The sequence below is a fragment of the Rhinolophus hipposideros genome (genome assembly GCF_964194185.1).
Source record: "Rhinolophus hipposideros genome assembly, chromosome: 9".
Taxonomy (NCBI): Eukaryota; Metazoa; Chordata; class Mammalia; order Chiroptera; family Rhinolophidae; genus Rhinolophus; species Rhinolophus hipposideros.
Genome location: NC_138055.1, coordinates 35534996 through 35550116, shown reverse-complemented (window position 1 = coordinate 35550116; position 15121 = coordinate 35534996). Strand labels below are relative to the sequence as shown.

The following is a 15121-nucleotide window of genomic DNA, read 5'->3' as shown; positions in this document are numbered from 1 at the left end:
TTGCAGAAATGACTGCGTGAGGTTATACTTCTGGAAATTCCTGTTCAGTTCAAAGAAGGTAGTGATTCCTTGTGCTATATTACTCATTTACTAATGTGAACCCCATATTGTGAGAGTGACACCAGCTAATTAAGGCATAGTCCAAAGATGGCAGCCAAAGCAGAGCCATGTAGTTTGAGGAATGACTTAAGGCTTGAAAAGCACTAGATGAAGACAAAAGTGTAGTACAGAGCAGGATTCACGGGACTGGATTCTAGACCTAGTTTTGACTGTTCCATTCAATGGCCGTGGGCAAGTTAGCTGTCTTTTGGTGCCAGTTACCTCTTCTATAAAAAACAAGGGGAAAGTCTTAATTACACTCTAAGCTTTCTTCAGCTTTTCTATTCAAGAATTATTAAATTTTAATATTATGTGTCAAAAAGAGAATTATCTTCAAGTAATGAAGAGCTATTGGTATATAAAATGATACCAGTTTAGTTGGTTTTATTTTATTTTTATTTTATTTTTTTATTTATTAGTTTCAGGTGTACAAGACAAGGTAATACTTAGACGTTCATCATTTATATCCCTCACACTGTGAACCCCCCTCCCCCCATCCACTATCCCTCCAACCTCACACTGAACCATCACATTATATATATAAAATTATAGTTGGCATTCATTAATGTTTAGCTTCTGGTGTACAATGCCATGATCAGGTGTCCACAGTATCCCTGAGGTGGTCTCCCAAATAGGACGCATGTCCATCGGATACCCAACAAAATCTTTACAACATTATTGAATACCTTCCCCAAATTAATTTTCAAAAAAACCCTGAGGCCATCTTGTGGTTACCAGCTCCTTCCAAATCCCTTCACCTTTCCCCTTATCCCCAACCTCCCCCCCCCACACCCATCTAACAACTCTCGGTTTTTATTTTAGAATGTAGAATTATTCCTAACAGGTGGGATTTACAGAAGGAGATTTTAGTTCAACCTCTAAGGGATAATTTTTAAACCATTATATTAATGCAATGAGAAAAAGTCTTGTTGTGTGAAGTAGTGATGCTTCAACAGGATATCATGCAGGGAAATTATTCATCAGGTTAGAAAAGGAACTCGATAACACCTTCTCACTATAGTATACTTTGATTCCCCTAAGGTAGTCCCAAGGCATAGCCTCAAGCCCTGTGTTCTAACAATCTGGTATGCCTGTATATTGAATTGAGTAAATGATTTTCTTTTATCATAAATTAAGGAGGGTGGGAATCATGGAGCACCATTACTTCTTCTCTTTGATCTGCTTTATCATGTTCAGCAGGTTCAAGGTCAACTGCCGCCATTAATGATCCCCGTATTCCCTCCTGATCAACGGACACTGGCTGCCGCTGCCCAGCAAGGATTCCTCCTTCCTCCAGGCTTCAGTTATAAGGCTGGATGTAGTAAGTACCATTGATTTTTCATTTGGGAGTGGGTGGAGGATTTGGCTTTAAATTAGGCAATGTAATATTTCTGCCACACCAAGAAATGAGATCACCCATATAGCATTTTTATTTTAAAGAGAAAACAACAGAAGGTGTTGAAAAGGATTTATGTTGGTACGTATTTAAAAGAGCTTAGATTATTTCTGTGCTGCTGAAGACAATATTTGCTCTTTAGAATTTAGTTTCATAACTTCTATTTCCAGTGTATTTTTAAAATATGAATATAATTTTCAAGTTCAATTCATTTATGCATAGATAAGATAGAAGTATGCTTTTCAATAGCTATCCATTTTCCTTTAAGATAAACCCTTTTCCTAATGTGAATAACTTGTCCTTCCATTATCTGTCTTGGCTGCATGTTTACAGCCTGATTTCTCACTAGTCTTCTTTTAGTTCTTCAACCAAACAATACTTTTTTTTTTTTTTTTTTTTTATTCTGGGCTTGCATTGTCAGTGTTCGCTCTCTTAGGTATTCTGAACCTCTTTTAACTCAGATGAGGGAGAGCTTGCCTGACCTAGGTAGATCCATTTCTCCTTGTTTCTTTGCTTCCTGAATATTTTCTCTTTCACTTTACTTGAAAGTTCTATGAAGGCCAGTGCTGATTCTTTATTATTGTATGTAAACTTTTAGTATAACATTCAACTATTGAATGAATGAATGAACACTCATTACAAACAACACAAGTGCATTTTTGCATTAACCGATGAGTTATACAAAGATAACTATTTATATTGTTTATTAACTTTAGATGCCTATGATTTTTATGACTTTTTTCTTTTTTACAAAAATCAAAATTATACATTGTTAGTTTGGGAAACAATCTAATATTTCATTTTCTATAAGTTAAATAGCCAAAATGTCAACTGTATTCTGTTAGATAAAAATAGTAACAGATTCCAAAATGGAGCTAGATTGCTAAGCTAAATATTTTCTAAAACATCCTTAACGTGGCTAGAAAGAATATAGAGAAAGCAAGTTAATTGAAATATTTTCATTGATAAAAGTAGAACACCATTGAAAATAATTAGGGAAATAATATCATTTTAGATATTTATATAGAATATCATTTTGTAACTACCAGTATATTCTGGTTCATTTATATATTAATAAATTGTCCCATTAGCATTTTACTATGCTTCAGTATTTATCGCGTTTGTGAAGCTCTATCCAACGTTAATAGAAATCAGATCTAAGTTTCCTGTTAAACGATGTTTTGAATTTCCAATATTCACGTTTATTCCTCATCTTTAAATCTTTTCTATGTAATATTGAAGATATTTGGATGTAATTTTTTAAATATACAAAGTAATTTGAGATGAATATATTGTAATTATGAAGTCTGGATAAAAGTGAACTCAACTCAGGACTATAAAAGTTAACTTTTTTATGGTACTGTACACTTGGCAGTTTTTATATTGCTTTTGCACATCTTTTTCTTGACTTTGGTTTCCTATGTTTTAAGATGATGCTCTCGCTCTGCATCCTTATTTTATCCATTTAATATTATTTGCCAATCATTCTGCTTTTATAGATCGTTCATTCAGAAACACCAACTTTTTTATGTAATTAAGGACTATATTTATATTCTAAAATATAAATTCTAGGAATAATTTAAATTCTAAAATTAGAATTTCAAATTCTATTACTACTCTAGATTCTGAGTTTTAATCATGAAAGATTTTTTCATTTTGTGTTGTTTCCATTTTCCTAAGGAATTACTATTCACATCAAATACATGTTGCCAATGTGTTTTTGGTAACCTTGGTTACTAAAATGGAAAGAAAAAGACACTTTTAAAAATCATCAGTTGCCTCAGACTGCACCTGCAATATATACATATAGATTAGTTATGCTTTCCAAAAAGAAAATTTTTAAGTAACTATTGAAATAAGTCCCATTAGCAAATATTGTGCTGAGGAGAAAACCACATTGAATATGAACAATAGCATAACTGTAGGCCTGGAAAAGGTCAAGAACACCTCAACTGCACTCCCATTTAGCAGAGTTGGCACGCTGTGTTTGTTCAGTGTGGATGTAATGTAGCATGCAGAAATTTTCCCTTTTCTAAAATTGTTAGTATATTAACTACTTGATATTCATACCTTCAGTGCTTAAGTTATAAAATGATACCACTTCTTCTGTAACCCTGGAAATAAAACAGCATAAAGTCTCTACAGCTGCTGGGAAACTTGAAACTAGCATCACACCAAACTCTAAGAAGCCAGTAGCAAAAGAAGGTGCCACCCTTGTTGACACCCTGGCACTTTGGGTCAGTTTGAATGAGGAGCTGTGTGGAAGCGATAAATTGTTCAAACTATGTACTCACTAATCACATTGAGGGTAAGGAATAGAGATAAGGAAAGAAACAAATCGTAACATCTCTTCAGTGGACCTTCCTTTGTTACCACACCCCCTATAACTGTCAACCATATGTGACTTCTCTGGTTGTCAATTGTTTTAATTTGAGTAATATTACACAATTGTGAATGAAAGAGACCAACCCATCTTGCTTGATTTGAGTTTCAAGTAAATATGAAAGATAGACTATTTGTTGGTATCAAAAATTCAAGTGTTCTTCATCAATTCATTTATAGAAAGTATTTATGATAAATTTTCCTGTTTAGACTATGTGTCTTGATAAAATATAAATCTCTGGAAACATTTCTCCCATGAGAACTGGAGGGTGGTTGTCACCATATAATTCTGGAATGTTATATACATTGTTACACTCAGTTCTTTCTACTTTTTAATCATTTCACATTCTTAAACCAACAATCTAACTTCCTTCAGATGGGGAATTGAAATAATTCACTGTTCAGGTACCAAAGCAATCTTTTAAAAAAATAAATATTTACAACTAAGTCAGGTTCGCCTAAAGTCTTTGATTTATATGATGTCTGGGTGTAGGGGGTGGGCGGCAGTGAGTAAAGGGAAGAGCTGGTCACACTAAGTCTAACACACACAAACACAGAAGCCTGAGATATGATTACATCCTCTTCTCTCTGCTCATTTACCAAGAACCTACAATATGTGATCCTGAAAACACATGTTTCCTATTTTGTCAGTTTGATAAAAGTATACCATGTCAACAGTTTTTAGCTTGTGATTTGATGATTGTTTCAGCATTGACTGTCACTGACCTGTATGTCAGCTGACACAGCTGACACAGTTAAATAAAAATTTAGCATGCAGTCTCCTAAAATGCCGGACACACGCACCCTTTGCTCAAGAGAGATATAATGGAACCCACATGATACCCCCATTAAACAATAAAACATGTGACATTAACTAAAAACAGGAACACATCAGCAAATATGCCTGAGGAAGTTTATGGTATTTAACTCCTAAACATTAATTTTATTGTGGTAGATGAGGAACTAATTAACTGAGAGTTTCCTTCTTTTATTGGAAGCGGAAATACTGTCCAGAAAAATGACGAAGAGTAAATACAACATATTTTAAGTTTATTAAGCTTGGCTCATCGACTCTATTTTCTTACGCTAATCTCATAAGGCAATTAAATATTTCAATGAGTAACTTTATATGGCTATTTTATTTAGCACATTTCTGAAAACTTAATCGATGTGTTAAAAGTGCAGAATGAGTATGTAAATATATTTCTGGTTTCGTACAGCCAAAACAATGGCTAAATACATTTTCAAAAAATCATGGGCTCTTTTCCAACATGAGCTCTGGATAAACAGACATGTGGAAAATGACAATAGAAAAAGTTTAAAATTTGATTATGATGAAAATAGTTAAGGTTCAGATTATATTTACATAAGATGAATGTTTCCATCAGCACTGTGATACTTTTCTGTAAAAAATTGTGTTTTTCTGGGCAGAGGAAGCCTCATCCAGGTGTGGCAGAGTGAATTTGGTCCTACATACCCTATGAAATGCAATTAACTGCTCAGAGAGATTTTGGACTAGAAGAATCTTTTTTTGAAACAGGATCTGTATTTTGCTGGCATTATACTCAGTATTTATCATTTATAAAAAATAGCACAAACACAATGCTAGGCCATTTATAACCCCATTTAATCTCTGCAATGATTTAGTAAAATGGGTGTTATTCACCTATTTTGTAGATGAGGAAGCTGGAGCTCAGTAACTTGCACAGGGACATTAAAGTAGCAGAATGAGGCAAAACTGGATTCTAAGTCCATGCTTTTTTATTCCAAGTACCTCTTTATTTGTAGCTGCCTTTTAGAGATTGGGTCACTTAAATCAAACACACACACAAAAACAAGTGAATATATGATACCATATAGACAAAAGAATCAATTGGTTTAAACATATGAATCAGTTACTTATCTATATATGTACATGGCCTGTAAAAGCAAGGTAAATTTTGTTATAATACATATTCTGTTCTGTAGTTGTAATATGATAGGTCAAATACAACTTCTCAGTAAAAAGTTCATGATAATTTAAAAAAATGAGTATATACTAGACTAGGCTCAAAGTTCCTAAACTTTCTTGGATTCAGGCACTATCAATGGCTTAATAATTTTTTCATGGCAACCTTAGGACAAAAGAAACATCCAGCTACCTTCCTTTGTTATTCCCAGCATAATTGTCAACCATATGTGACTTCTCTGGTTGTCAGTTGTTTTAATTTGAGTAATATTACAAAGTTGTCAACGAAAGAGACTGACTAACCCATCTTGCTTGATTTGAGTTTCAAATAAATATGAAAGACATACTACTTGTTGGTATCAAAAATTCAAATGCTTTTCCTCAATCCATTCATAGAATGTATTTATGATAATGTTCCTGTTTAGACTGCGTCTTGATAAAATAAGTAAAATATAAATCTCTGGAACTACACAAAAAAGTTACAATGTTCTCAACAGGGGAAAACAAAACAAAAACACAAGTTGGGAGATCTAACCAACATACATTTAGCTAACATCTGTTTTCCAAAAAAGAAGTATTTTGTTGGACATAAAGATATTTTCCCTTTAAGAAATATAATGGCAGAATTAGAAATAGGGTGTGGAATGGAGACCTACAGAAGGTAGCTGCTGGACTCTCTCCTAACTGCTAGAATACACATCATTAAACAGTATAAGAATAAATTAATAACAGCACAGCCAGAGACATCAGAGCAAACTAGCTAGATAGAAAAGAAGTTTTAAAGAATGTTGTACTCCACTGTTATCCATGACTAAGTAGGATCAATTTACAAATATTGATATATTCGTATAATCTTGGATTCTGTTTTGGCATTTGCTTTTAATGAAATCAAGCATTCAACCTCACTTCTTCATGGATCTGTATCTAGTTATTGCTTTTCCTTGTTATTTCTTAAAAACAATTATTTTCAGACTTCTAAGGAATTAAAAATAAGGTGTATTATTAAATGGACTGCTTTTTGATACATATAATAACTTGAAAGGTATTATGTAAAAACTCTGGTTTAATCAATCAACTCAATTCAGAGTTCATTTTATTCAGTGGGAAAAATTAAATAATTTGTATTTTTAACTTGTTAGTTCTATGAAAACTGTGAAAGTTGCTATATATAAACACACTCCAAATTTTGTGTTACACAATTTAAAAATCCCAATTTTAAATTATATTTATGAGTACGAGTGCATTTTAATTATAAAACAATTATTAGAGTCCTGAAATAAATTTGAGAAACTATATTTAGCTAAGGTTCCAATTCTGAATTATAAAATAAAATGGTGTATAAATGAATTGGTTCAAGTACACTTTGAATGGCAGAAGAGTCCATTTGTCTCTGCTGGAACGTCTGAATGGAATCTTAACCTCTTAACGAAAGACTTTTACCTGTGAACTGAAAAGCGTGTAAGAGATAGATATTTTTGAAATAAAAAGTACAGACCTTTGACATCTGCAGAACAGTTTTTTTATTGGTAGGAAGACACCACTTTTGTATTTTGCTCATCGTAGAAAAAAATCTACCAAAATTCAAAATAGTTTTGAATGTGTATGCTGGTTGTGGACTAACATTTAAGGTTTGAGAGAGACTTTTGAGATAAGGTGCTTGGAAGTCGTAAGTTTGATGAATACCAGTTACTCTAACACCAAGTCCATTTCTCTTTCCTTAACTCATAGCTTCCTCACACCCCACCCTCAGGTTAATCGCTGTTCCTTCAGAACACATATTTTACAGAGAGAAGTGAAAGGAATGGGTGCTTCTCTTTTTACTAATGACTACAGTCCTCTTCCTTTCTCCTTTCTGTCTGGGTGTATAATTTCTAGTCGTATTATCCTAATAAATGCTTTAAAATCTTTTGACATGAAGCCATTTTATGTGTAAATAAAAAATCTACAGGAAGGCAACAATCCAATTTGATAACCCATTTTTCTATATATAGTATAAAACAAACAGTTGTAAAACAGTTGGCTTGATAGTTTAGCCCAAAGTGTCAAATTGAACGTGTCACGTAGCTACATATATAGAGCCTTTCCCCACAAGTGGGCGTGTGCCTAGTGCTACAGTTCCCAAACTGTGTGCTAAGGTACCAGGGTGCTATAACTAATTCACAGGGGCAAACCGAATATTTTAAAACTTCAAGGAAAATACAGAGACACTACATAAACTACCTTAGTTGTTTAAAAATGTTCCTAGGTCAATAAAATACGTGTTTTGCTAAAATAGAGTTTGCAATAGTTTTATAAGTTTCATCACTGAGAAAAGGGAGCTATATATGTCTCTATTGTGACAAAGTGTCATAGCATGGTATAAAATAATTATTTATGTTGCGCCTTGTTTGTACCATAAATACGTAAGTAATTTTAAGCATCATAACTGTGAGATGATAACTGAGCTATATAAGTAACCGTTGTTTGAACAAGTCTTCCTTGCCAGCACACACTGTCACCACAAACACACACATGCAAACAAGTAAAATTCCTTTCTTTGATAAATTGCTCAAATTTTATTAGACTGTAACTATATTTAATCATTTAATCTGCACTGATTTTTAACAGTTAAGACCATAAAAATGCCATTCAATGTAAAAATAAACCCATTCAGCTCGTTTTTTTTTCTTTCTGACATGATTCTCATTCTTGGTAACTTACATGTGTGAAATGAAAGGAGTGCTCAGCTAATGACAGTCTGCTCTCAGTCAAGAGCCCTCAAAATGTGGTATTACCATATGAATTTGCGCTAGTCTACTCTAACCCTCAGAATTCTAAGTTCATATTTTTGTTGCCACAAAAAACATAAAATCTCACACTAACTAAGATCATCAAACTAAATTATAAGCCCAGAAGACCAATATATCATTTTGTTTGACTAAATGTAACCTTTAACTATACTAGACAGCTCTCGGCTCCAGTAGGCATGTTCTTTCACTGTAGGAAGCTCCATTAGAAGGCTAAGTGTAGTGATAAGGTTGATAAGAAAGTATGAAAGCAGAAAAAATATTTAATAAAACAGGCTAAGAGAGCATTTTGCTTCTAAGTATATAATAGATACATATCTCCCAGAAACATTGAACAAGTCATGCTCTTGGAATATCATGTGGAATCAGATACTGTATTAGGTTTCCCTATTGTAAAATGCCAAAATAATACTACACATGGTAAAGGAATATTTTTCACTTACATGATAGTTCGAGCATTGCTTCTATGGTAGCTCCTTAACGTGAGGTCCCAGCCTTGTTCTCTTTTTATTATACTGCCTTCCACATTATGGCTTTCATCTCATTGACTGTGACATATTTTCTAGCTACCATATCCCCTCTCCAGTCAGTGGAAAGGGCAGAAATGGGGAGAACTATAGCTATTTGTTAAACAGTACTATTTCCCTAATAATTTATTTTCACTTTGTTTCCAAAGAATGTATTTAATTTTTTCCTAACCTATTTTCTAGTCAGCTCGTAAAAGCCCTTCACATTTTTTCTGATATGTTAAAAAGATAGCATTTGTTGACTGCACAAACCTCAAACAATGTAGTAGAAGTATAGAAAACAGAAACCAAATGTTTTATATCTAGATATAGATATGTAATAGGATGTGAGCATATCTGAATATATATGATATGTACTACATAATACATAATGTATGTGAGCTTAAATTCACTATATTCTACTCATAAATATAAAAAAGTATGTATTATGGACATCTTTCTTCTTCCATACTTTTAGACCTAAATTATCCTGCATCATATTTCATTAAGCTGCATGTACTATATTTTATTTGTGTTTCCCACTAAGGAGCATTTACGATTGTCTATGATACTTACAGCTTTAAACGTTCCCATAAACATTTTTGTATACATGTATTTGCCCCAAACAAATTCTCCCATTGCCAGTGCATGGTATTTTACTTTTATTTATTTGTTCTTTTCTGGCCATTTTTCACCTGAAAGATTGCCTCTAAATTCCAATGCTTAATTGGTTAATGGAGATTTTAAAACTTTCAAAATTGACTCCTCTGAGTTAATCTATGAATAAGCACCAATGAGACATAATCTGAAACTTATCTGGATTTAATAAATTCTATCAGAAAAAAAATTAAACAAGATATCAGAAGACCTTGGTAGTCACAGTCCAATATCATATTATTTTATACCCTTGGGAAAGTCATTTTTCTCTTTGTGACTTAGCTTTTTCATCTTTAAGGTAATTACAGTAATGTCCGGCCAGCTCACTTCACAGGAGATTGTGAAAAATAGGTGGGATGAGTGTACGCTTTTCTAAAGAAATTAATTATTGTATAAGTATAATATATCATTATTACTTATTAAATGTATAAGCCCATTTTGAAAATTTAGAATGTGTCATAATGGAAAGGATTTTAGAAGTTTATTCTAGGTCATTGTACTTCTGACCATTCAAGATATTTACATTATTTGTTTTTCATTTCTTAGGGAAGGGGAAATTCCTTAACATTTCTTAATTTCCAAAGGTCTGAAATGATGCCTTAGTAGTAATGCTGGAACATAGAAGGAAAAGGAAACTTTGATTCTTTGTCACCTTTTCAGGGATTCTCAGATTTCTTAGATAATTAATCCAGGAACTTTCATTGGTACTAGAATTCATTCAATTTATGGGCAAAGAGGTAAAGAAAGAATGCTATATCTTTTATATCCAGAAATGTCTTCCCATTTGGAGAGGTGTTTCTTAAAGGGTTTATAATCTCTTATTAAACTAACCAACTAGGTGACTATGAAATTAAGTAGGGTAAAATTTTCATTTACTATGCTATTTTAAAAAGACAAAGATATTTTCATTTTAAAAAATGTCTTACTGAGAAATGTTAGCCTGTGACAATGCAGTTAAGAACTAATAATTACCTTAAAATATCTTTTAAAATAGCTGTATGGTCAAACGAGATAATTTATTGATTTTACTTTCTTAAAGAAGATACGAAATATTTATATTAATTATTTATCATTTTATGAGTTTACTACAACTCCGCATTTCTCATAAAAATTCCAAATATTAAGATCATATTATACTATTCCAGCAAATCTACTATGAAGGTATTATTGATTTTCTGAATGTAGAAACCCCTTCACCTTTACTTGTGTATACCATATCAATTGTTCTGAACTTCTTAACTTGGATTCCACAAGATGATTTAGGAGAATTACAAATTTAACTAACTAAAATGAGGGCAGAAGTATAGCAAAGATTATTGCTACAAAAAAGCAAAGTACAATTTGCTTAGATTTCAGAAAGTATTAAGTGATTTGATACAGTCACTATGATGATTTGAAACAATCAAGATGGTAAAAGATTTTATTTTTATTATTTGTTGATATAGAACGTCTTTTCTACTAGATACGTTGACCATTCTCAGATGCTTTAATGACATCGTATTAGTGGGTTTTTCTTCATAGCAGAAATAATTTTAAAATTTAAGAAACTCATATTTATTTTTAATATCCAAGGGGATATGAATTTTTTTAAATCAAAGTTTACCAGAAAAGAATAATTGTGGAATATTATAAAAGAAGCATTCAATGTATGAAAATATTTTACAGAAGAGTCTTTAAGGACCTCCTTCAGGTCCTTCTTTCCTCATATCTCCAAACCCTAGGCCTCTCTTTCTCTCTGCGTTTCCTTTTCTACCTTTGTATTTTTGGAAGCTTATCTAGAACACCATTATTGTTTGGAATAAAACCTGTACAAAAAATCAATTTGCTCTTATTAGTATAACTATTTGCTTACAGTCTGTTTCTTTCACTAAACCTTGACTTTTCGATAGGTTAAAAGAGGTCTCGTGTGTTTGATATTTGTTAATTCTGAATTAAATAAATTGTTCCTTCATTTGTTCAGTCAGAAAAACGTTTTAATAGCCTGTACTACATATTTAACAGAAATAAGCATTTTAACAGTTTCTATGCTAGCCAGGAACTGGGGATTTAAAGACGAGTAAGACACAATCACTGCTCTTAGAATGTGCATAGTGTAGTTAGGGAGAATGGAATATAAATAGATGTAATATGATAGACATATGCATAGAATTTTAACAGAATCAGAGGAAAGTGAATGAATTCAAATCTAAGAGTGATGGAAGGTGTCAGGGAATATATTTTGGAGTGAGGGACCCTAAATCAAATCCCAAAGGATGAAAGGCAACTAAGCAATTGAAGAAGTTGTTGAGGTGGAGAGATACAGAAACAACATTACCAGCAGAAAAGAAAAGAAAAAAAAAAAAAAAAAGCCTGGATAAAGTCCAAAAAGCAAAGGTTGAAATAGGGTACACATGGATCTATAGGCGTTTCAGTGTTAAGAGTAAATTGCAAGGCAAGAAATGACAAGGGAGTAGTAGTTTGAGGACATAAGAAGAGAAAAATTGGAAATATTTATAGACCTTACATGCTGGAGATACTAAAAAACCATTGAAAGCCTAAAAGCCATGGTTGAAATCACACTGGCATTCATCCATCCATCCATCCATCCATCCATCCATCCATCCATCCATCCAAGTCAAGGCATACTTTTCTTGTTCACTTTTGTAATGTTCAGTCCTTAACACAGGATATAGTCAATAAATGTTTTTTAAATTTTAATTATGACAAATGAATATTTATTGTGCCTGTAATGAATGTCACTGGAAACTGAATAGAAAATTTCCTTAGTACAGGATTAGAGTCTGGGAGACTGATTGGGAGGCTCTTCTAGTAGTAAGAAATGAAATCCTGGGAGTTATAAAACAAAGCTTGTGATTGATTAGCCATGGAGGATGAAAGGGAGGGAGAAATCAAGGATATTTTTATATTTATAGCCTAGGTCACCAGGTGTCACCAAATGAAATAGAAATTCCAGGAGTAGACGTAGGTTTAGTGAGAAAAATGATGAATTAAGTTTTGCACATGTAAGAATGACCTTCTCATGGTACAGTCTAAGGGAGATTGTCCAAAAAAACAGGTCTAGGATGGAGCCACTGATTTGGAATATATTAGTTTTTATATGGTAGTTGGATCATGAGATTGGATAAGGTCATTCAGATAAAGTGAATAGAATGAGAAAAACCAAGCATCAAAGATTAGACCGTAAGGAATACTTATATTTAAGGGATGAGTAGAGGAAGGTAGAATAGCCTATTGCAGAAATAATTGTCAGCATAAGCATGGTAAGAGGAGAATCAGACAAGCGTGTTCAAAGAAAAGTCAAGAGAGTATAGATGTAGTTAAATAAGTAAGGAGTCATTAGCAGTATCAGCTGTTGTATAACGATGCCCATTAAAAATTGGCAATTTGGAGGTCATTAGTAAATTTATAAAGCATTTCCAGAAAAGTTTATTCACTGAGAACTAAAGTGTTAGAGAATGATTTAAGATTATAATTGAAGACTAATTTCTAACAGTTTAGATAAGAAGAAAGAAAGTAAATAATTTTTTTTCTTACTAAACACTAAAGAAAGTGTTTTACAGGGGTTTTAGAGTCTAGATATTTGTTTTTTGTTGTTGTTGTTTTGTTTTATGATAGGAGGTAATTGTGCATATGTTTAAGTATATGATATGTATAAAACTTTACCTTTGTATTCAAGGTCCTCAATAGTCTAACCCATCTTCTAAATATTTCTTGCTACTATATGAAATAAGTACAGCTGCAGGCTAGTGTATTAAGACGTTGCTCACTCATTTCTTTTATCCTTCCTTTTAGACTCATCCATTCAATCATTCAGAAGTTAACATATTATCTCCTCTGTACTAGGCATTGCAGCTCTTGGACTTTTCCATTTTTTCTAGTTCTAACTTTTTATTCAAGACCTAACTGAAAGCCAACCCCTTCTCATATTCTTTCTGCAATGATTTAAGGTGAAATAAATTTCTCTCTTCTTTGGTAATTACTGCCATTCTCATTTGATTCTAATCACATGACTTGATCCATTTCACTTTCCATGTTTATATTTATGTTTGTAACTGGAAGTGTTAGAAAGGCAAAGATTGTAGCTTGTATTTCTTTGTGTCCTCCATATAGTGTTTGATGCACGTTAGTTGAATGAGCATTAAATGATATATCTATTTGGAAAATTAAAGTATATATATTCATAATGCTCTAAAAATAGTCTGATGATTTCTAAAGCTTAATACTATCCTTACTAAAATAGAAATAACTACAGTACTTATTTACTGTGAGATCTTGGATTTTTTTATTTTAATTTGGAGAATAAGAATAATACGTACCTTACTGAGTTATAAAGCTTAAATAAGATTTTATATGCACAAATATGTAAATATATTCATATTTAATGGAGTTGTATATATGTGTACTTCTATGTATATATGTAAATGTTTTAACAGAGTGCTGAAAGTCAACAAACATTAGTTGCCCACATTTCAAATCAGTAGAAGAATAAAGAATTATTCAAAAATTATGTTGGAACAATTGAATAACTCTTTGAGTAAAAAATTATACATTTTTTAAAACTATGTAGTAAAATAAAATACAAGCCTAACCTATGTTTTTCTTCCCTTCCCCTCCCACCCCCATATCTTTTTGTCCCATTAAATTGGTCATCAAGTCTGTTTCTTAAACCTGCTCCCTCCTCTCTTTCCTTTTAGATAAGTTTAGGTCATTATCATTTCCCACTAGATTTGCTGCACTAGTTTTGAACATGTCTATTTGTTTCCAAGCCCCTCCTCTTCCAATCGATTCTATCCCTTGCCAAAAAATTGATCTATTTAAAACACAAATCACCCTATGCCACTTCCCTGTTTAAAATCTTTCCATGACTTAACCTTGACTTCCAAATAATCCACAAGACTGCAAGATATGCGTCCAATCTGCTATTAGCTGCATAGTTTACCATTCCCTTTCTGCATCATTACACTGGGAGTATTAAAATAACCGTGGAAGCAGGGGCCAATAAAGAGTAGTTGATATTGTTAGCACTGCCCTCCCTATCAATGGCAGGGGGCTCCTTCCAAGCAAAAAGAACCCACCAATTCATCTGTTAGCACATGAGATGAAAGAAAGGAACTCCTTCAAAAGTTCCATCCATAGTGTCCTTTTTAAAATGTATTCTGTTTTAGACTCCTAAGGAGCTCCCTCCACTGAAAGTCAGAGTGGTAAGAGCTGAGTGTTTTAAGTACCAATTTAAAAAGATTAAAAAGAGTAATCCAGGTTGCACTAAAGAGCAGACGCTTACTGTGTGTCTCTCTAACAGAAGACATGGAAAGTAGATGGAAAGATGGTCCTGAAAGATACTTTGGTA

At 32.7% G+C, this 15121-nt stretch overlaps 1 protein-coding gene across 26 annotated transcripts in view; it reads left to right on the top strand.

The window, feature by feature from the left end:
* SOX5 (SRY-box transcription factor 5) overlaps positions 1-15121 on the top strand; it is a 944197-nt gene that overhangs the window by 821363 nt on the left and 107713 nt on the right. For 17 of the 26 annotated variants that reach the window (XM_081058265.1, XM_081058274.1, XM_081058286.1 and 14 more), the window contains one exon: positions 1300-1420. In XM_081058265.1, coding sequence (XP_080914391.1) covers positions 1300-1420 — 121 coding nt within the window. Of the gene's footprint in view, positions 1-1296; positions 1421-15121 lie in introns of all 26 variants that reach the window. The other 9 variants (XM_081058270.1, XM_081058283.1, XM_081058269.1 and 6 more) reach the window with 1 other exon arrangement.